This window comes from Dama dama, chromosome 16 (genome assembly GCF_033118175.1).
Source record: "Dama dama isolate Ldn47 chromosome 16, ASM3311817v1, whole genome shotgun sequence".
In the NCBI taxonomy this organism is placed as follows: Eukaryota; Metazoa; Chordata; class Mammalia; order Artiodactyla; family Cervidae; genus Dama; species Dama dama.
The window spans coordinates 28,731,553-28,749,440 of record NC_083696.1 but is presented as its reverse complement, the minus strand read 5'-3'; the positions used below and the strand labels follow the sequence as shown (position 1 = coordinate 28,749,440).

At 38.3% G+C, this 17,888-nt stretch overlaps 1 protein-coding gene and 1 long non-coding RNA gene across 7 annotated transcripts in view; one reads left to right on the top strand and one right to left on the bottom strand.

Moving 5' to 3' along the window:
• Positions 1–15,839, bottom strand: part of LOC133071206 (uncharacterized) — a 93,774-nt gene extending 77,935 nt beyond the window's left edge. For 4 of the 5 annotated variants that reach the window (XR_009696380.1, XR_009696381.1, XR_009696378.1 and 1 more), the window contains exon 1: positions 15,706–15,839. This is a non-coding gene — a long non-coding RNA (uncharacterized LOC133071206). The remainder of the gene's footprint in view (positions 1–15,705) is intronic. The other variant, XR_009696379.1, reaches the window with a different exon arrangement.
• Positions 15,840–15,948: 109 nt separating this feature from the next.
• The window catches only part of ERCC6L2 (ERCC excision repair 6 like 2), a 163,857-nt gene continuing 161,917 nt past the window's right edge, over positions 15,949–17,888 (top strand). Inside the window, exon 1 of one of the 2 annotated variants that reach the window (XM_061163672.1) lies at positions 15,949–16,381. In XM_061163672.1, the coding sequence (XP_061019655.1) occupies positions 16,300–16,381 (82 nt within the window). In that variant the 5' untranslated portion in view covers positions 15,949–16,299. The remainder of the gene's footprint in view (positions 16,382–17,888) is intronic. The other variant, XM_061163673.1, reaches the window with a different exon arrangement.

Here is a 17,888-nt window from a genome sequence, read left to right as displayed (position 1 = left end):
AATGTTATTCTTAAAAGTCTTCCTGTAATCTTTGGTGTAACTTCTTCTATTCTCTGGATTGTTGCAGTGATAAGGATTAGCAAAGAGACATTCTTCATAGAAACAAGAAGAGATGATTCCCTTTGATACTGGCACTGGCTTTTTTCTCCCTGATTTATTCACTCATGGGCTCTTCAGCTGTCCTTAGTCTATGGGAAAGATGTTTTCCCGTTTGTCACTGAATGCCTATTTTTCCTTTCTTTGCACTATTGATTAAGAGAAGGAAACTTTTACTTCTCAAAAGTCCATTTTAGATGTTCCTTGTATGACTCAACTGACATGTTCACTGGTGATAAGCAACCTCACTATGACTAACCAACTTCTACTTTTGATACCTTTCAGTAGAAGAAATGAGTAGGAGTTTCCTTTCAGGTGGCCTAAACCTCAACAACTAACAACTAATCAAGTCTATAAAGGAAAACTTTCTCTTCGTGAGATCAGAACGTCTTATTAATGCAAATAGCTCTACTGCTGCCAAGTTCTACCTTTCAAAATGATAGAAGACAACGACTTTATGTGGCTCTAGGGATTTTTAAAAGGATTTTTTACCAACCCAAGAGTAAAACTTTTTTCTTTTCAGAAAAATGTAAGAACACTCTTCCTAAGAAGCTGTAATCTGTATGTAGCTGACTGAAATGCGGGATTTTGCACGCAAGGTGAAAATCTACATTCAGCTGAAGGTAATTAGAAAGCTAATATTTAATATTAGGTTGCCATAACCTCAAGGTCCTATCTTCCTAACCATCCTGAAGAACCTTGTATATTATCCATGGTGGATTTTGGAGCAGACTTGGATCATCATGGCATTTGAGAAGGGGTTAAAAGTTATGGGAGCTCTAGAATAAGGTGAAGTTTCAGTTCTGGGTTTGAAACTATGATGGAGGGCCCATAATTTAGTGCTTATTGATGTTTTCAGGGCTTGTTGAAAATCATAGGATATCATGACAGATTTTCAACATATGTATTAAAGTGAAGGGGAAAAGAGAGGGGAAGAGAAAGGTATCCTGGGTGGTAGAATAAAAGATAACTAGAATAAAAAAAGAAAAATTGAAGATTAGTTATAGAATGATAGCAAGGATAATTAAAACTATTTAACATTGATTATTTAATTTTAGCTTTTTCATGTTAATTTAGATCATAGAATATGACATAACTGATGCATAAACCTTATTATTATCTTTACACTTTTGTCAGAAGCCTCTGAATTATTAAGAAATATAACTTTGATCACATTGCTTACTATTGTACAAACAAATGTCAATGCCAGATACTAAAGAAGTAATTTTTATCACCATAGCACATCACTAACTGATATTTCTTCAGCTCAATATTTCATTTTTATGTTTAACAGATAAATCAATTTGCTACTAAGTTTGTTTCTCCAGCTTGGACTGTAAAAACGCAGCATTTTCTGGGAAGTTTTGCAATTAATGCAGTATTACAGAGATGCCAAGACACAACTTCAGTGAGGTCCATACTTATACAGGTAAATTCATGTGCTATGTCAGTTAAATTGTAAACTATTTAGTTAGTCATTTTGCTTACAGAAATTGTTAATTTTATATTAAGTGAGAATTTTATCAATCTCAATTAAAACCTTGGCAAAGATGGATGTCTATGGTACTGAAAATAATTAAAAATATACTGACATCTACGAGTTTCAAGTTGTACAATGCTTGTAGCCATTAGCATCCATATTTATCCAGAGAACATGCATAATGTTTAGAAATACAGATAATTGGTATTGTGACTTCAACTGCCTATATCTTAAAGATGATTACCATTATTTTATTGGGACTTATTTAGTAATGGGTTAATGGCATTCTTTCTAAACAGTGCTGGTTCATTTTTGAGCTCAGCTCTGTATCTTTAATAGAGAATTCCTTTAGATTCTTTACTCAGAATTCTAACAGTTCTGTCTTTTATAAATGTTTAAATAATTTTTGTTTTTCCAACTTTTTACTATGAATGTTTTTCAGGCATATAGAAAATTTGGAAGAAAAACACAACAAACACTCGTATCACTCATACATGTACCATCTAGATTCATCTATTGTTAGTATTTTGCTTTATAAGCTTGTGTGTGTGTGTGTGTTTGCCGAATCCATTTCAATGTAAGTGGAGACTTCATGATCAAAAAAATGTTAGTCACTCATTCACGTTCAACTCTTTGTGACCTCACGGACTGGTGGACTATAGCCCACCAGCCTCTTCTGTCCGTGGGATTCTCCAGGCAAGAATACTGAAGTGGGTAGCCATTCTCATCTCCAGGAGATCTTCCCAACCCTGGGATCAAACCTGGGTCTCCTACATTGCAGGCAGATTCTTTACTGTCTGAGCCACCAGGGAAGCCCTATAGACTTCATGATATTCTTCCCTAAATATTTCAGTTGCATCCTCTAAAAACAGGGCATTCCACCACAGGATCATATCATTAATGCATCCAAGGAAATGAATTCTACAATATTATTTAATACCCAGACCACATGCAAATTTCTTCATTTGTTCCCCAAATACATTTTATGTAATATTTTGTACAGCTGGGGTTTTGTGTGTCTCCTTAGTCTCTTTTAATTAGAACAGTGCTCTCCCCAGCACTCTCTACCCTTCATCACATACACACATTTTCTTTTCTATGGCATTGAACTTTTAAACAAAGTTCTATCTAGTCAAAGCTATGGTTTTTCCAGCAGTCATGTATGGATGTGAGAGTTGGACTATAAAGAAAGCTGAGCACTGAAAACTTGATGCTTTTGAACTGTGATGTTGGAGAAGACTCTTGAGAGTCTCTTGGACTGCAAAGAGATCTAACCAGTCCATCCTAAAGGAAATCAGTCCTGAATGTTCATTGGAAGGACTGATGCTGAAGCTGAAACTCCAATACTTTGGCCAGATGATGCGAAGAACAGATTTATTTGAAAAGACCCTGATGCTGGGAAAGATTGAGGGTGGGAGGAGAAGGGGATGACAGAGGATGAGATAGTTGGATGGCATCACTGACATGATGGACATGAGTTTGAGTAGGCTCTGGGAGTTGGTGATGAACAGGGAAGCCTGGCATGCTGCAGTCTTTGCTCTATGGGGTCACAAAGAGTTGGATACAACTGAGCGGCTGAACTGAACTGAACAGTTTTTGTGTGGGTGTAATTCTTTTTACATATAATATCATCTGCAAACACATAATTTTACTTTTCTTTCCAAGTTGAATGTCTTTTATTTCTTTTTCTTGCCTAATTACTCTGACTACAGCTTCTAATAGTATTTGAATAGAAGTGGTGAAGGTCAGCATCCTAGCCTTGATCTTAATCTTCAAGGAAAAGTGTTCAGTCTTTCACCATTGAGTGTGATGTGAACTATAGGCTTTCCATATGTTTATTATGTTGAGGTAATTTTCCTTCTAGTTTGTTGAGTGTTTTATCATGAAAGGATATCAAATAACTTTCTGAATTGAGTTAATCATGTGGGTTTTTATCCTTTATTTTACTCATGTGGCATATTACATTAATCAAATTTTGTATGTTGAATCATCTTTGATTCCAGGAATAAATTCTATTTATCATGGTGTAAATTCTTTTAAATGCTGCTACATTGTTTGCTAGTATTTTGTTGATTTTTGCATCAGCGTTCATAGGGATTTGGCATATAATTTTTTCTCATAATGTCTTTACCTGGCTTTGGTATTAAGATATGCTGGCCTCAAATAAATTCAAATAAACTAGGAAGCGTTCTTTCCTCTTCAACTTTTAATAAGTTTTAGAAGTATTGGTACTGGTTCCTCTTTAAATGTTTGACAGAATTCAAAAATGAAACATTCAGGTCCAGGTTTTCTCTGTTGGCAGATTTTTGATTACTGATTCAATCTCATTACTGGTTATAGGTCTACTTAAGATTTTCTATTCCTCTGGGACTTAGTTTTGGTTAGTTTTATGTTTCTAGGAAATTTGTCCATTTCATCTGTGTTATTTTTGGCATACAATTGTTCATCGTATTCTCATAATTCTTTTGATTTCTTTAAAAAAATAGTGTCCCTACTTTTCTTATTTTAGTAATTTGGGGTCTTCTCTCTTTTTTCTTAGCCCATCTAGCTAATGGTCTGTCAGTTTTGTTACTCTTTTCTAAAAATTCATGTTTTTAAATAATTTTCTCTATTGTTTTTCTATTTTGTATTTCATTTGTTTCTGCTCTTATTTTTATTATTTCCTTTTGCTAGCTTTTGATTTAGGTTTTTCTTTCTCTAGTTCCTTTTGAGTTTCCCTGGTGGATCAGACAGTAAAGAATCCGCCTGCAATGCAGGAGACTTGGGTTCAATCCCCGGGTTGGGAAGATCCCCTGGGGAAGGGAATGGCAACCCAATCCAGTATTCTTGCCTAGAGAATCCCCATGGACAGAGGAGCCTTGTGGGTTACAGTCCATGGGTCCTCAAGGAATCGGACATGACTGGGTGACTTTAACTTTCACTGCACGTTCTCTAATTCCTTAAATTGTAAAGTTGTTGATTTGGGAGCTTTTTTCTTTTTAAATTTCCTGCTTAGCACTGCTTCTGCTTTATCCTATACGTTTTGATATATCATGTTTTTCTTTTCATCAGTCTGTAAGTATTTTCTACTTTACCTTGTTTTTCTTCTTTGAGCTATAGTTACTTAAGAGTGTAATGTTTAATTTCCACAATTGTGTGAATTTTCCAGTTTTACTTTTGTTTTATTTTCTAATTTCATTCCACTGTAGTCAGAGAAGATACTTTTCACTTTGTATGTTTTGTATATTTTTAAATCTGTAAGACTTGATTTCTGGTCTAAAATGTGATCTATCCTGAAAAATGTCTCATCTGCACTTGAGAAGAATATGTGTGCTATTGTTGTTGGGTACACTGTTCTGTAAGTGTCAGACATGACTTAGCAACTGAACAACAAGATTGTTCTGAATATCTATTAGATCTAGTTGATTTATTGTATTAAACTCTCTATTTCTTATCTTCTGTCTCATTCCATCTATTATTGGAGTGTTGAAGTCTCCAACTATTACTATGGAATTGTTTTCCCTTCAACTCTGTCAGCTTTTGCTTTGGATTTTGCTAGTATGTCATTAGGTGCAAAATGGGCTTCCCTGGTGGCTCAGCTGGTAAAGAATCTGCCTGCAATGCAGGAGACCCTGGTTTAATTCCTGGGTTGGGAAGATCTCCTGGAGAAGGGGTAGGCTACCCACTCTAGTATTCTTGGGGTTCCCTGGTGGCTCAGGTGGTAAGGAGTCCTGCAATGTGGGAGACCTGGGTTTGATCCCTGGATTGGGAAGATCCCCTGGAGGTGCATAATGTTTATAATTGTTATATATCTTCTTCCTGTGTGTGCATGCATGTATACTGAGTCACTTCAGTCATATCCAACTCTTTGCGACCCTATGGATTATAGCCTGCCAGGCTCCTCTGTCCATGGGATTCTCCAGGTAAGACTACTGGAGTGGGTTGCCATTCCCTTCTTCAGGGGCTCTTCCTCTCATATAATGTCCTTCCTTGGCACTTATAACTTACTTGATTTAAACTGTACCTTGCCTGATATTAGCATAGCTTCCCCAAATCTCTTTTGTTTACTCTTTGCATGAAATGTCTTTTTCCATTCTTTCCTTTTTAACTGTTTGTGTCTGTGGATTTCATATGAGTCTCTTGTAGACAGCATGTAGTTGGTTCATGTGGTTTTCTCCATTCTGTCAATCTCTTTCTCCAATTTTGATTGGAGAATTTTAACCCATTTACATTTAAAGCAATTACTGACAAGGAAGGACTGCTTTTATTGTGCTATTTGTTTTCTATATGCTCTATAGCTATTTTGTCCTTAATTTCCTGCATTACTATCTTCTTTGGTGTTTTAATGATTTTTTTCTAGTGAAATGTTTAAATTTCTTTCTCATTTTTTTGGTGTATACTCTAAAGCTATTTTCTTTGTGGTTACCATGGGAATTACATTTAACATCCTAGTGTTATAAACATTTCATTTGAATTTAGATGAGCTTAATTTCATAAGATACAAAAACTCTGCTCCTTTAAAGCTTTGTCCCCACTCTTTTCGGTTTCTGATGTCAGAAAATTACATGTGCATACACTGTATGCCCACCAACATGGACAACTAATAATAATAATAATTAGTCTCATAAATTAGGCTGAAAAATTTGGACTTACAAAGCAAAGTTACAGTAAGGGGGAAAAGGAGGGATAATTACTTCTCTTATATGACTTATGCTTCTGCCTTCCTTTCCTACTTACTAGGCTGCTCCTGACTTTTGCAGAATTGTTTGGGTAAAGGGAAAAATTAAGAAACAAGAACAGACACTTTAAGTAGTACTTCCATGAGACTGCATAGACCTTCCTTGGATGTCTCCCATATGGTGCTTTTCTGTGTTCTTCAGAGTCACTATTTTACTCCAATGTATCCAGTTGTTCCAGGATCCCTTTAGGGATCACCTTGAAATCTCTACTGGCTTTCTGTCACCTAAGGCCCACATCTTGAAGAAATGTGCATCCTTTTGTCACAATAACTCTGGGAGTAAGGTGGCACCAAATACATTAACATTTCTTACTTGACTTCAGGGCAATTAGCCAGACCTTCAGATTCTTAAGGTTTGAGCCAAATAGTCCATCATGTTCCACAAATTCCAAGGGAAACATATTAAACATTCTATGTAATTCCTCTGAAGCTCCTTTTGCTTGTCTTGAGGTATGGAACTTAGCTCTGCGATAGTTCTATCAAAAACATTTTCTTCTCTTTCTCTAACCTCCCATCCCTATCCTCTAATCCCTTCCATCCAACACTTTCATATACTCAATGGAGATGAGAAATTAGGGTCATAAAATCTATGTTGATGGTTTCCTTTGGGTATCTTACATGGAAGACTATCTTACATTAAATATGAAGTTTGTCATTTTACGGCCTCAGTTGAAAAAACCTTATAACTTTTCCCTTTAACTGTTGTTGTTTACTCACTAAGTCATGTCTGACTCTTTGCAACCCCATGGACTATAGCCCACCAGGTTTCTCTGTCCATGGGATTCCCAGGCAAGAATACTGAATTGGGTTGCCATTTCCTTTTCCAGGAGATATATCCAACCCAGGGATTGAACCCAGGTTTCCTGCATTAGCAGGTAGATTCTTGACTGCAGAACCACCAGGGAAGCCCCCTGTCCCTTTGGTACAACTATGTCTTTTATCATTTCTGTGGCTAATTTCTTTGTCCCTACAGCTTTTCACATTAAAGTTTATATTGTCTGATGTTAATATTCTGAGTTATTCTAATTTTTTTCCTTTGTGTGTATGTGCTCAGTTGTGTCCAACTCTTTGCAACCCCATGGATTGTAGCCCATCAGGCTGCTCTGTCCATGGAATTTTTCACACCAAGAATACTGGAGTGGGTTGCCACTTCCTACTCCAGGGGATCTACCCAACCCAGGGATTAACCTGCCTCTCTTGCATCTCCTACATTGGCAGGTGGATTCTTTACTGCTGAGCCACCAAGGAAGCCCTGTATTATGATATTAATATTCTGAGCTTTTCTGATAGTTTTCCCCCTTTACTATTTTCCTATTCTATGACTCAGATGGTAAAGAATCTGCCTGCAATACAGGAGACCAAGGTTTGATCTGAGTTTGACCCAGGTTTGACCCAGGTTTTTATATATTCAAATTACATATTATCATTACTATGGTTTTACACAGTAAATGGTTGTTTGCTAATTTTGTTAGGCTAATCATTCTTCTTACATTTCAGATGTTTTCTGAGTTCAAAATCCTTAAAAAGTTTTTGTAGTGAAAGTCTACTAGTTCTATGCTTTTGTCTGAAAATATTCTTATTTTGCTTTCATTATAGTGTAGCAGACTATAAAATTCTAGGTTGAAAGTTATTTTCTCCTTGTACTATTCCATTGTCTCCTGGCTTCTTACTCTTCTGACTACAGAGAAGTCTACTGCTATCAGTTAAACTGTCGTTCTTTTCTATATAGGTAATCTGTCTTTTCTAATGGCTGCTTTCAAGATTGTTACTGTCTTCTGTAATTTTACTTCAATGTGTCTAACTTTTTGCATATATGTTTTTATATTGTACTCAATCCATTGTGCTTCCTGAATCTGAAGATTTTAGCTATCATTTCTTTGAAAATTTTTGTTCTTCAATCTCACCTTTCAATACTTCTGAAAATCCAATTCTAACCTCCATTTTTCTTAAACTTTCTTTTATACTTTACATCTACTTGACATTTTGTCCTGCATTTGGGTTCATTTCTTTAGATCTTACAGTTCATGACTTTTCTATTATGGCTTTTTTCTTTTTTTGGATATGTCCACTCTGCTTTTTAAATTTTTTATTTCAAAATATTTTTGAAATATATTTGATTTAAAATGTTTTAGGTGTACAGCAAAATGATTCGGGTCAAATTTTTTCCTATTATAGACTATTATAAGATACTGAATGTAGTTCCCTGGGTTATATGGTGTATTATGGTGTGTTTAATCTGATATTTAACTTACTAATGAGTTTTTAATGTCAATAACTAAAATTTTCACTTCCAGAAGTTCTAGTCCTCTAAAAAAATCTACTTGCTGTTTTTCGACACTATCTTTTTTCTTTCTCATGTTTTCAGTTTCATTTTTTTAAATATCAGTAAATATTTTATCTATCCACACATATACTTTTTTGCAATACTTCTAATAACTGAAATTACTAAGGGTCTATCTTTGTTGTATGTTTTTCCTACTGAATTTTGCCCATGGAAGTTTCATTTCTGTGTTTTTCAGTTTGGGGATTATGAACCATGTTATAGGACTTTATCTCTGAGAATTTTGAGATTCAAAATGTTTTCTTTGAGAGAGGATATGCTATTTTCTTTCTACCAACCTGGATGTAATGAACCTGGCACTACATTATGCTATTACTGAATCTTGGGGTTTACTAGATCATGCAGATTATGTGAATTCAAATCATAATCCATTTGGGGGATGACTGTGGTTTCAAAATGTCAGAGGACACACACACACACACATACCTGTCTGGAGTCTGTGCCAAAAAAAAAATAAAAAGTCTTCTTCATCCTCCCTGTTTTTTTGCTCTCCAGTTTTCTTCTACTCCACCATTTCCTTGAGGATGTTACCTTTCAAGGTTTCAGATTTCACACGAGAGTTTCAGTTCCATTTGCGGGCCTTGTGTTCTGTTACCACAAGACCGTTAAAACTCAGACTTTTTGGTAACTGAGATGGGTGAATGCCCCCATGACAACAGTGGCATAAGTGTCAGCTTAACAAGCTAGTTTTCACCTCCCTCCTTACTTTTGGCCTATGAGTATTTTTTTTTTGCAAGGTCAGCTATGCACTTTGAGTATTTTTATAAAGTTATTTCAACCTGAAGTTCCTCGTGTTTTGCTGCAGATTTGTTAGGCTTACTATGTGACATGTAACATAAAATATTACATGAAATTGCATCACAGGATTTAATTTTTCAAATCTAAAAATATATTCTGTGAAATATTTTTGTATACTTATTATACTGGAATAAATATCAGGAATCATATTCTCATCCTGATTTTGTTATTTCTATTTGTGACCTGGAACAAATAATCTAACATTTCTTAAAACTATTTTGTCTTTAAATTAAAGCGCAGGACCATGGAATCCCTAAGACTTCTTCAAGTTCTAATATTTAATGAGTCTCTGAAGTAAACACAACATTGGTGAAGGTCCAAGAGGTTATACTCATCACCTTCCTAAAACTAACCCTCCATTCACTAGGTAGCTTTCATTATACCTGACTTAAGTATGAAACTGTCCTTCTGTTGACCCAAGTTTTTTGTTTTGTCTTTAATGACAGTATATATATATAAAAAAAAGACCTATCACATAAAATTTAACTTCTTCACCCATTTTAAAGTGTACAATTCATGTTAAGTACAGTCATACTGTAGCATAATACTGACTTGTAAACTTAAAGGTTTAGGTTACTTATTGGCAAGTTCCAATGCTGTAAAGCAAGGTCTGGTGCTGTAAAGAGCAATACTGCATAGGAACCTGGAATGTTAGCTCCATGAATCAAGGCAAATTGGAAATGGTCAAACAGGAGATGGCAAGAGTGAACATTGATATTTTAGGAATCAGTGAAATAAAATGGACTGCAATGGGTGAATTTAACTCAGGTGATGAGTGTATCAACTATTTTGGTCAAAAATACCTTAGGAGAAATGGAGTAGTCATCATAGTCAACAAAAGAGTCTGAAATGCAGTACTTGGATGCAGTCTCAAAAATGACAGAATGATTTCTGTTTGTTTCCAAGGCAAACCATTCAATATCATAGTAATCCAAGTCTATGCTCTGACCAGGAATGCTGAAGAAGCTGAAGGCGAATGGTTCTATGGAGACCTACAAGACCTTCTAGAATTAACACCCCAAAAAGATGTCCTTTACATTATAGGGGACTAGAATGCAAAAGTAGGAAGTCAAGAAACACCTGGAGTAACAGGCAAATTTGGCCTTGGAGTACAGAATGAAGCAGGGAAAAGGCTAACAGAGTTCTGCCAAGAGAATGCACTGGTCATAGCAAACACCCTCTTCCAACAACACAAGAGAACACTCTACACATGGACGTCACCAGATGGTCAATACTGAAATCAGACTGATTATATTCTTTGCAGCCAAAGATGGAGAAGCTCTATACAGTCAGCAAAAACAAGACGGGAGCTGACTGTGGCTCAGATCATGAACTCCTTACTGCCAAATTCAGACTTAAGTTGAAGAACATAGGAAAAACCACAAGACCATTCAGGTTTGACCTAAATCAAATCCCTAAGGATTATACAGTGGAAGTGAGAAAAAGATTTAAGGGACTAGATCTGATAGACAGAGTGCCTGATGAACTATGGACAGAGGTTTGTGACACTGTACAGGACAAGGAGCAAGACCATCCCCAAGAAAAAGAAATGTAAAAAAGCAAAATAGCTGTCTGAGGAGGCCTTACAAATAGCTGTGAAAAGGAGAGAAGCCAAATGCAAAGGAGAAAAGGAAAGATATACCCATCTGAATGCAGAGTTCTAAAGAATAGCAAGGAAAAATAAGAAAGCCTTCCTCAATGATCAATGCAAAGAAGCAGAGGAAAACAATAGGATGGAAAAGACTAGAGATCTCTTCAAGAAAATTAGAGATACCAAGGGAACTTTTCATGAAAAGATGGGCTCAATAAAGGACAGAAATGGTATGGACCTAACAGAAGCAGATGATATTAAGAAGAGGTGGCAAGAATACACAGAACTGTACAAAAAAGATCTTCATGACCCAGATAATCACAATGGTGTGATCACTCACCTAGAGCCAGACATCCTGGAATGCAAAGTCAAGTGGGCCTTATGAAGTATCACTACAAACAAAGCTAGTGGAGGTGGTGGAATTCCAGTTGAGCTATTTCAAATCCTGAAAGATGATGCTGAGAAACTGCTGCACTCAATATGCCAGCAAATGTGGAAACTCAGCAGTGGCCACAGGACTGGAAAAGGTCAGTTTTCATTCCAATACCAAAGAAAGGCAATGCCAAAGAATGCCCAGACTACCGCACAATTGCACTCATCTCACACGCTAGTAAAGTGATGCTTAAAATTCTCCCAGCCAGGCTTCAACAGCATGTGAACTGTGAACTTACAGATGTTCAAGCTGGTTTTAGAAAAGGCAGAGGAACCAGAGATCAAATTGTCTACATCTGCTGGATCATCGCAAAAGCAAGAGAGTTCCAGAAAAACATCTATTTCTGCTTTATTGACTATGCCAAAGCCTTTGACTGTGTGGATCACAATAAACTGTGGAAAATTCTGAAAGAGATGGGAATATCAGACCACCTGACCTGCCTCTTGAGAAACCTATATGCAGGTCAGGAAGCAACAGTTAGAATTGGACATGGAAAGCAGACTTGTTCCAAATAGGAAAAGGAGTACATCAAGCCTGTGTATCGTCACCCTGCTTATTGAACTTACATGCAGAGTACATCATGAGAAACGCTGGGCTGGAAGAAGCACAAGCTGGAATCAAGATTGCTGGGAGAAATATCAATAACCTCAGATATGCAGATGACACCACCCTTATGACAGAAAGTGAAGAGGATCTAAAGAGCTTCTTGATGAAAGTGAAAGAGGAGAGTGAAAAAATTGGCTTAAAGCTCAACATTCAGAAAACAAAGATCATGGGATCCAGTCCCATCACTTCATGGCAAATAGATGGAGAAACAGAGGAAACACTAAGCAGACTTTATTTCTGGGGGCTCCAAAATCACTGCAGATGGTAACTGCAGCCATGAAATTAAAAGACGCTTACTCCTTGGAAGGAAAGTTATGACCAACCTAGACAGCATATTAAAAAGCAGAGACATTAGGTTTGCCAACAATGGTCCATGTAGTCAAGGCTATGTTTTTTCCAGTAGTGATGTATGGATGTGAGAGTTGGACTATAAAGAAAGCTGAGCACCGAAGAATTGATGCTTTTGAACTATGCTGTTGGAAAAGACTAAGAGTCTCTTGGAGAGCAAGGAGATCGAATCAGCCCATTCTAAAGGAAATCAGTCCTGAATGTTCATTGGAAGGACTGATGTTGAAGCTGAAACTCCAATACTTTGGCCACCTGATGTGAAGAGCTGGCTGATTGGAAAAGACCTAGATGCTGGGAAAGATTGCAGAAAGGAGGAGAAGGGGATGACAGAGGATAAGATGGTTGGATGGCATCACCAACTCAATGGATATGAGTTTGAGTAAACTCCGGGAGTTGGTGATGGACAGGGAGGCCTGGTGTGCTGCAGTCCACGGGATTGCAAAGAGTGGGACACAACTGAGCCTTTGAACTGACTGACTTGGCAAAGAAGGACACATCTATTTCTATCATCTCTACTTTGTTGTCAGCTCTTCTTCCTTTTTTCCCTTTGATAAAGTGACTGGAAAATTGTATCAGAGGAGAAATGCTACTATGTAAAATCAACTAACTAAAACTCTTGAGACTCAATTTCTTGCATTTCCTTACATTTTCATACTGCTATGGTCTGAATATGTGTCCCCTCAAAATTCATATGTGAAATTCTAATGCCCAATTGAGGTCTTTGGGAGATGAGAGGGTCATGAGATGGAGTTCTCATTAAGAGGATTAGTGCTCTTGAAAAAGAGATACCAGAGAGCTCTTTAGTCCAGTCCACCATGTGAGGACACAGCAAGAAGGGGCCAGCTATGAATGAAAGGGGGTCTTCACCAGAATAGAACCATGTCCACACCTTGATCTTGGACTTCCCAGCCTCCAGAACTGTGAGAAATAAACATCTGCTATTTATAAGCTATCTAGTCTGCAGAATTTTGTTGTAGCAACCAAAATGGACTAAAACATATACCTATTTTTTTCTTGAGCCTTTTTGCTGGATTAACTCACAATTTGGAGGTCACAATTTTGACTTCTGCAGTGGGAACATAAAGAAAGACTACTTTTTTGTAAAACATTAAAAGGTTTAATCATCTTTCTCAAGGGTCTCTTTGACAGTCAAGTAACACTCTTTTGAAATGTCTATGCTACCATCATCTGTGTTTTTTCTCTTTTTGAGGTTTTTACATGCTTAATTTTGCTAGCTACTACTTTGCCAACAGTTTTACATGCGATGTAGCTATCCAATATGATTTATATTGACTTCAGGAATTCCTGAATATTTTGCAAGTCTTTCAATTTCACTTTGCAGTGTACTAGTATAGTGTTGGATGTTTATAATATTAGCACCTAGACAAAGACATCACTGTAACGGGCTGAGACAAAAACTGTTGTTAAATGGGGGAAGAATGTTTGAGGATATCTAATTTTGTGAGCCATCTAATTCACTAAAACATATTTTTATGTCCTGATTATTTCTACTTCACCACGTATCATAACAATGGTGGTGAGATTAAATAAGAAATACTCAGAAAATGAGGTTCCGTATGATTCCGTTGGTGAGGGACAGGGAGGCCTGGCAAACTACAGTCCATGGGGTTGCAAAGAGCCAGACATGACTGGGCACACCAAAACAACTGCTTTCGTTAGTCACAAGAGTATTCCATCCACCAGATGATCCCTTTCATTTAAATCAATATTTCTAAAAATTTTTGTTAAATCAGTGGACCTCTGGAAAAATATGACATTACAGTGGAGCTGCTGCTGCTGCTAAGTCGCTTCAGTCGTGTCCGACTCTGTGCAACCCCAGAGACAGCAGCCCACCAGGCTCCCCCGCCCCTGGGATTCTCCAGGCAAGAACATTGGAGTGGGTTGCCATTTCCTCCTCCAATGCATGAAAGTGAAAAGTGAAAGTGAAGTCGCTCAGTAGTGTTTGACTCTTAGTAACCCCATGGACTGCAGTCTACCAGGCTCCTCTGTCCATGGGATTTTCCAGGCAAGAATACTGGAGTGGGTTGCCATTGCCTTCTCTGTTACAGTGGAGGGAAAATTCAAATGTCTTCTCTAATAGTTGTAGGACAAAAAAAAAAAAAAATAAGGTAGATTGGAATTTCCAATTGCTATTGATTTTAGGGACAAAATTTACAGAATTTAAGTAAAACTGATATATTTCATCAAGTCCAAGGAGATTGTTTTCTACATTTTAAAATTTCTAATATCAAGATGCATATAATGAAAGAAATAAGTTTTGTTCAGCTGTACTAGAAAATATGCCTTACTATCTGTGCTGTTTAAGTTAGAATCTAGTCTAAAATTCTAAGTAATGATGCATTATCAACTATTGGCCAAAATATTAAACTGAAGCACTGCTATGCAGAATGCAACTTTCAAGTGGATGAATTCCATTGATAACAACAGTATATTACAATACTATTCTTTACTAAATTCTTACTATGCATAGGTATTGTTTTAGGTGTTGTATTTATTTTAATTATTACAATAATCCTTTTTAGGTAGATCACTATTATGAGTCTGTTATGGGTGAGGGCTTTGAAGCAGTGAGGATAAATGTCTAATCTCTGAACCAAGTGTGAGGGCCAACATGTAACACATAGTTAATGGATGAATTAGATGTTTCTCTTCAATACAAAATTTCTACCTGCTGGTAAACAGAAACAACTGCTATTCTAGATGAAGCATTTTATGAAAACATGCTAATTTTTAGTATCTGTCAAAAATAGACATCTATTTGCAGAGGAAATAGCCATAGTTTTCCTCATTAAGACGCTGGGGTAGGCAGAACAATGATCTCCAAAGATGTTCATACCTTAATCCTTAGAACCCATGAATATATTCTTTTATATGGCAAAGGGATCTTATTGATGTGCTTGAGGGTATAGATCTTGATAAGCGAAGAGTATCCTGGATTATCGGAGGACCCAATTTTATCATGTGAGCCCTTAAAACCAAATAATCTTTCCCAGCTGCACTTAGAGGTAGACATGACTATGGATCCCCTGGAGAAGGACTTGGCAACTCACTCCAATATTCTCGCCTAGAGAATCCCATGGACAAAGGAGCACGGGGACGATGGTCTCCTGCTAGGCCGTCACCTTTCTTAGTGAAAAGTGAAGTCGCTCAGTCGTGTCCGACTCTTTGCGACCCCGTGGACTGTAGCCCATCAGGCTTCTCCGTCCAAGGGATTCCCCAGGCAAGAATACTGGAGTGGGTTGCCAGTTCCTTCTCCAAGGGTCACCTTTCTTACCGGTCCTTAAAAGACCCTCAGCTGGTCCACGCCCACGGCCACCTTCCAGCCTCTCTCTGCAGCCACGACAGCCGCACAAGGCGGGCAAGCGATACCAAGCCCCGCGCTACTAGCAACTATCGCGGGTCTTTGTGTTGCACGCTTTCTAGAGGAAAGACGGCCGGAAGATCGCTCCGCCCACGTAAGCCAAGATTTTGTTATCGTGAGATCCCGAGGACTGTACCGGAGCCAGTTCTCGCGGGATTTTCCGAGTTAGGGTAGGAAGCTACGCTGGGCTGCAGAGGGAGGCCTATCAGTGAAAGGGAGGGTAAAGGGTCGAGTAGCCAGCCTGTTGTCTTCCCCCGCCGGCGGAGCTCCAGGCTAGTAGGTGAGCGCTGCCTTGCCAGCTTCCATAGCGTCCTCCGGCTCTGCCGCTGTCGCAGAGGCCACAGTCCCTTCTCCCTGGGCCCCATCAGGCTCCACCTTTGCTCCCTCCGTGCCGTGACGTCGAGCTCCAGGGGAGGGCGATGTACGGAGGGTGGCGGAAGGTGGAGTTTGCCACCCTCCGCCTGCCCGCCTCCTCCTGGCGGTCCTCTGCCGCCTGTGGGGTGTTAAATGCAACCTGGCTGCCAAGCCCTTCCCCCTGGCCAGATGGATCAGTCTGACCCGAAGCCCCGCGCGGAAACCAACAGCAAAGGTATAAGCTCCGAGCTCGCCTCTCTGCCCAGACACCTGTCTTGACTGTGTAGGATTGGACCTGTTCATGCCAGTTCCCTTGGGGTCGGGGTTTTACCCTGTGGCCTCCGTGAGTGACAGCTGGAGATGGTGTACCCCGTCTAGAGCTGGGACTAGTTCTTTGTGATTCAGTGTTGAGAAATTCTGAAGTCAGACTGCCCTTGGATCTAGTGCTGGCTCTGACAGTCATTTGCTGAGCAACTTTGGGTAGTTTGCTCTCTGTAAAATTGAGATCATTGCTGATTGAGTTCTTTTGACTATTAATTGAGATGGTGTCATGCAAAGCACTTAACGTGACCCAGTGTCTGGCTCATAGTAAACACTTAAGTAAATGTTTGGTATTTTTATTCTCTATTGTATGCCTCAGTCCTTAGTGAATGGTAGGTTCATTATTAAGTAGGTGAATATAGATTGAGATTAGTTCAGTTTATTACACAAAGAGCTTTATATGTGATGTATTGAGTCAGGGTCACCTATAACGGGTCACTAAGAGTCGTTTAGGGAGAACATGGTTATCTGCCACAAGTCATCTGGGATGTCCTCTTGCCCCCAAATTAATAGTTTTCATTATTAATAGTGATACAACAAAAATTTACAGATGCTGGATTCTTGTTCTGTGCCTAGAAATATGCTGATTGTTTACATGTTTTCTTTTGAGGAAGATATTGATCTGATTAAATAGATGAGGAATATAGAACCAAACTTCAGAGACTTTTAAGTAACAAGCCTCAGCTCTGAAGACTAGAAATTGATGACACTATCTCTCAGGGACCACAAATACAAATACCTTTAGAAACCTGGCAGGTAAAATAAGTAGATGAAGCTGCTGAGTGGAGATTATAGTAACTGGGATGTTCATATCTCATTTAAAAGGGGGCAGGACTACTCATACTTCGGTCCCCTGATGTGAAGAACTGACTCATTGGAAGAGACCCTGATGCTGGGAAAGGTGGAGGGCAGGAGGAAAAGGGGATGACAGAGGATAAGATGGTTGGATGGCATCACTGACTTGATGGACATAAGTTTGAGCAAGCTCTGGGAGTTGGTGATGGACAGGGAAGCCTGGTGTGCTACAGTCCATGGGTCACAAAGAATCGGACACAACTGAGCAACTGAATTGAACGAGGGCTACTCAGTTCCAAGAAATTATTCATTCATGTGTGTAGTGGTACAGCATGTTCAGATAGCTTGATTCACATCCAGGCTCTGACACTTTCTAGCTGTGTGACTGGTTAACCTTTATCTGTTTCACCATTTATAAAAGGGAACTAATAATAGTATTTACATGAAGTAGTGAACCAGTTGTTCTAAGGCTTAAATGAACTACTATGTATAAATTTCATGTATGGCACTCATAAACCTCAAAATGTTAGCTCTATATAAATATTTGTTAATCTGACAAGTATTTGAGTTTCAACATTGTCCTCAGTGTCCAGAATATGGCAGTGAACACAAATTGTCTCTACTCT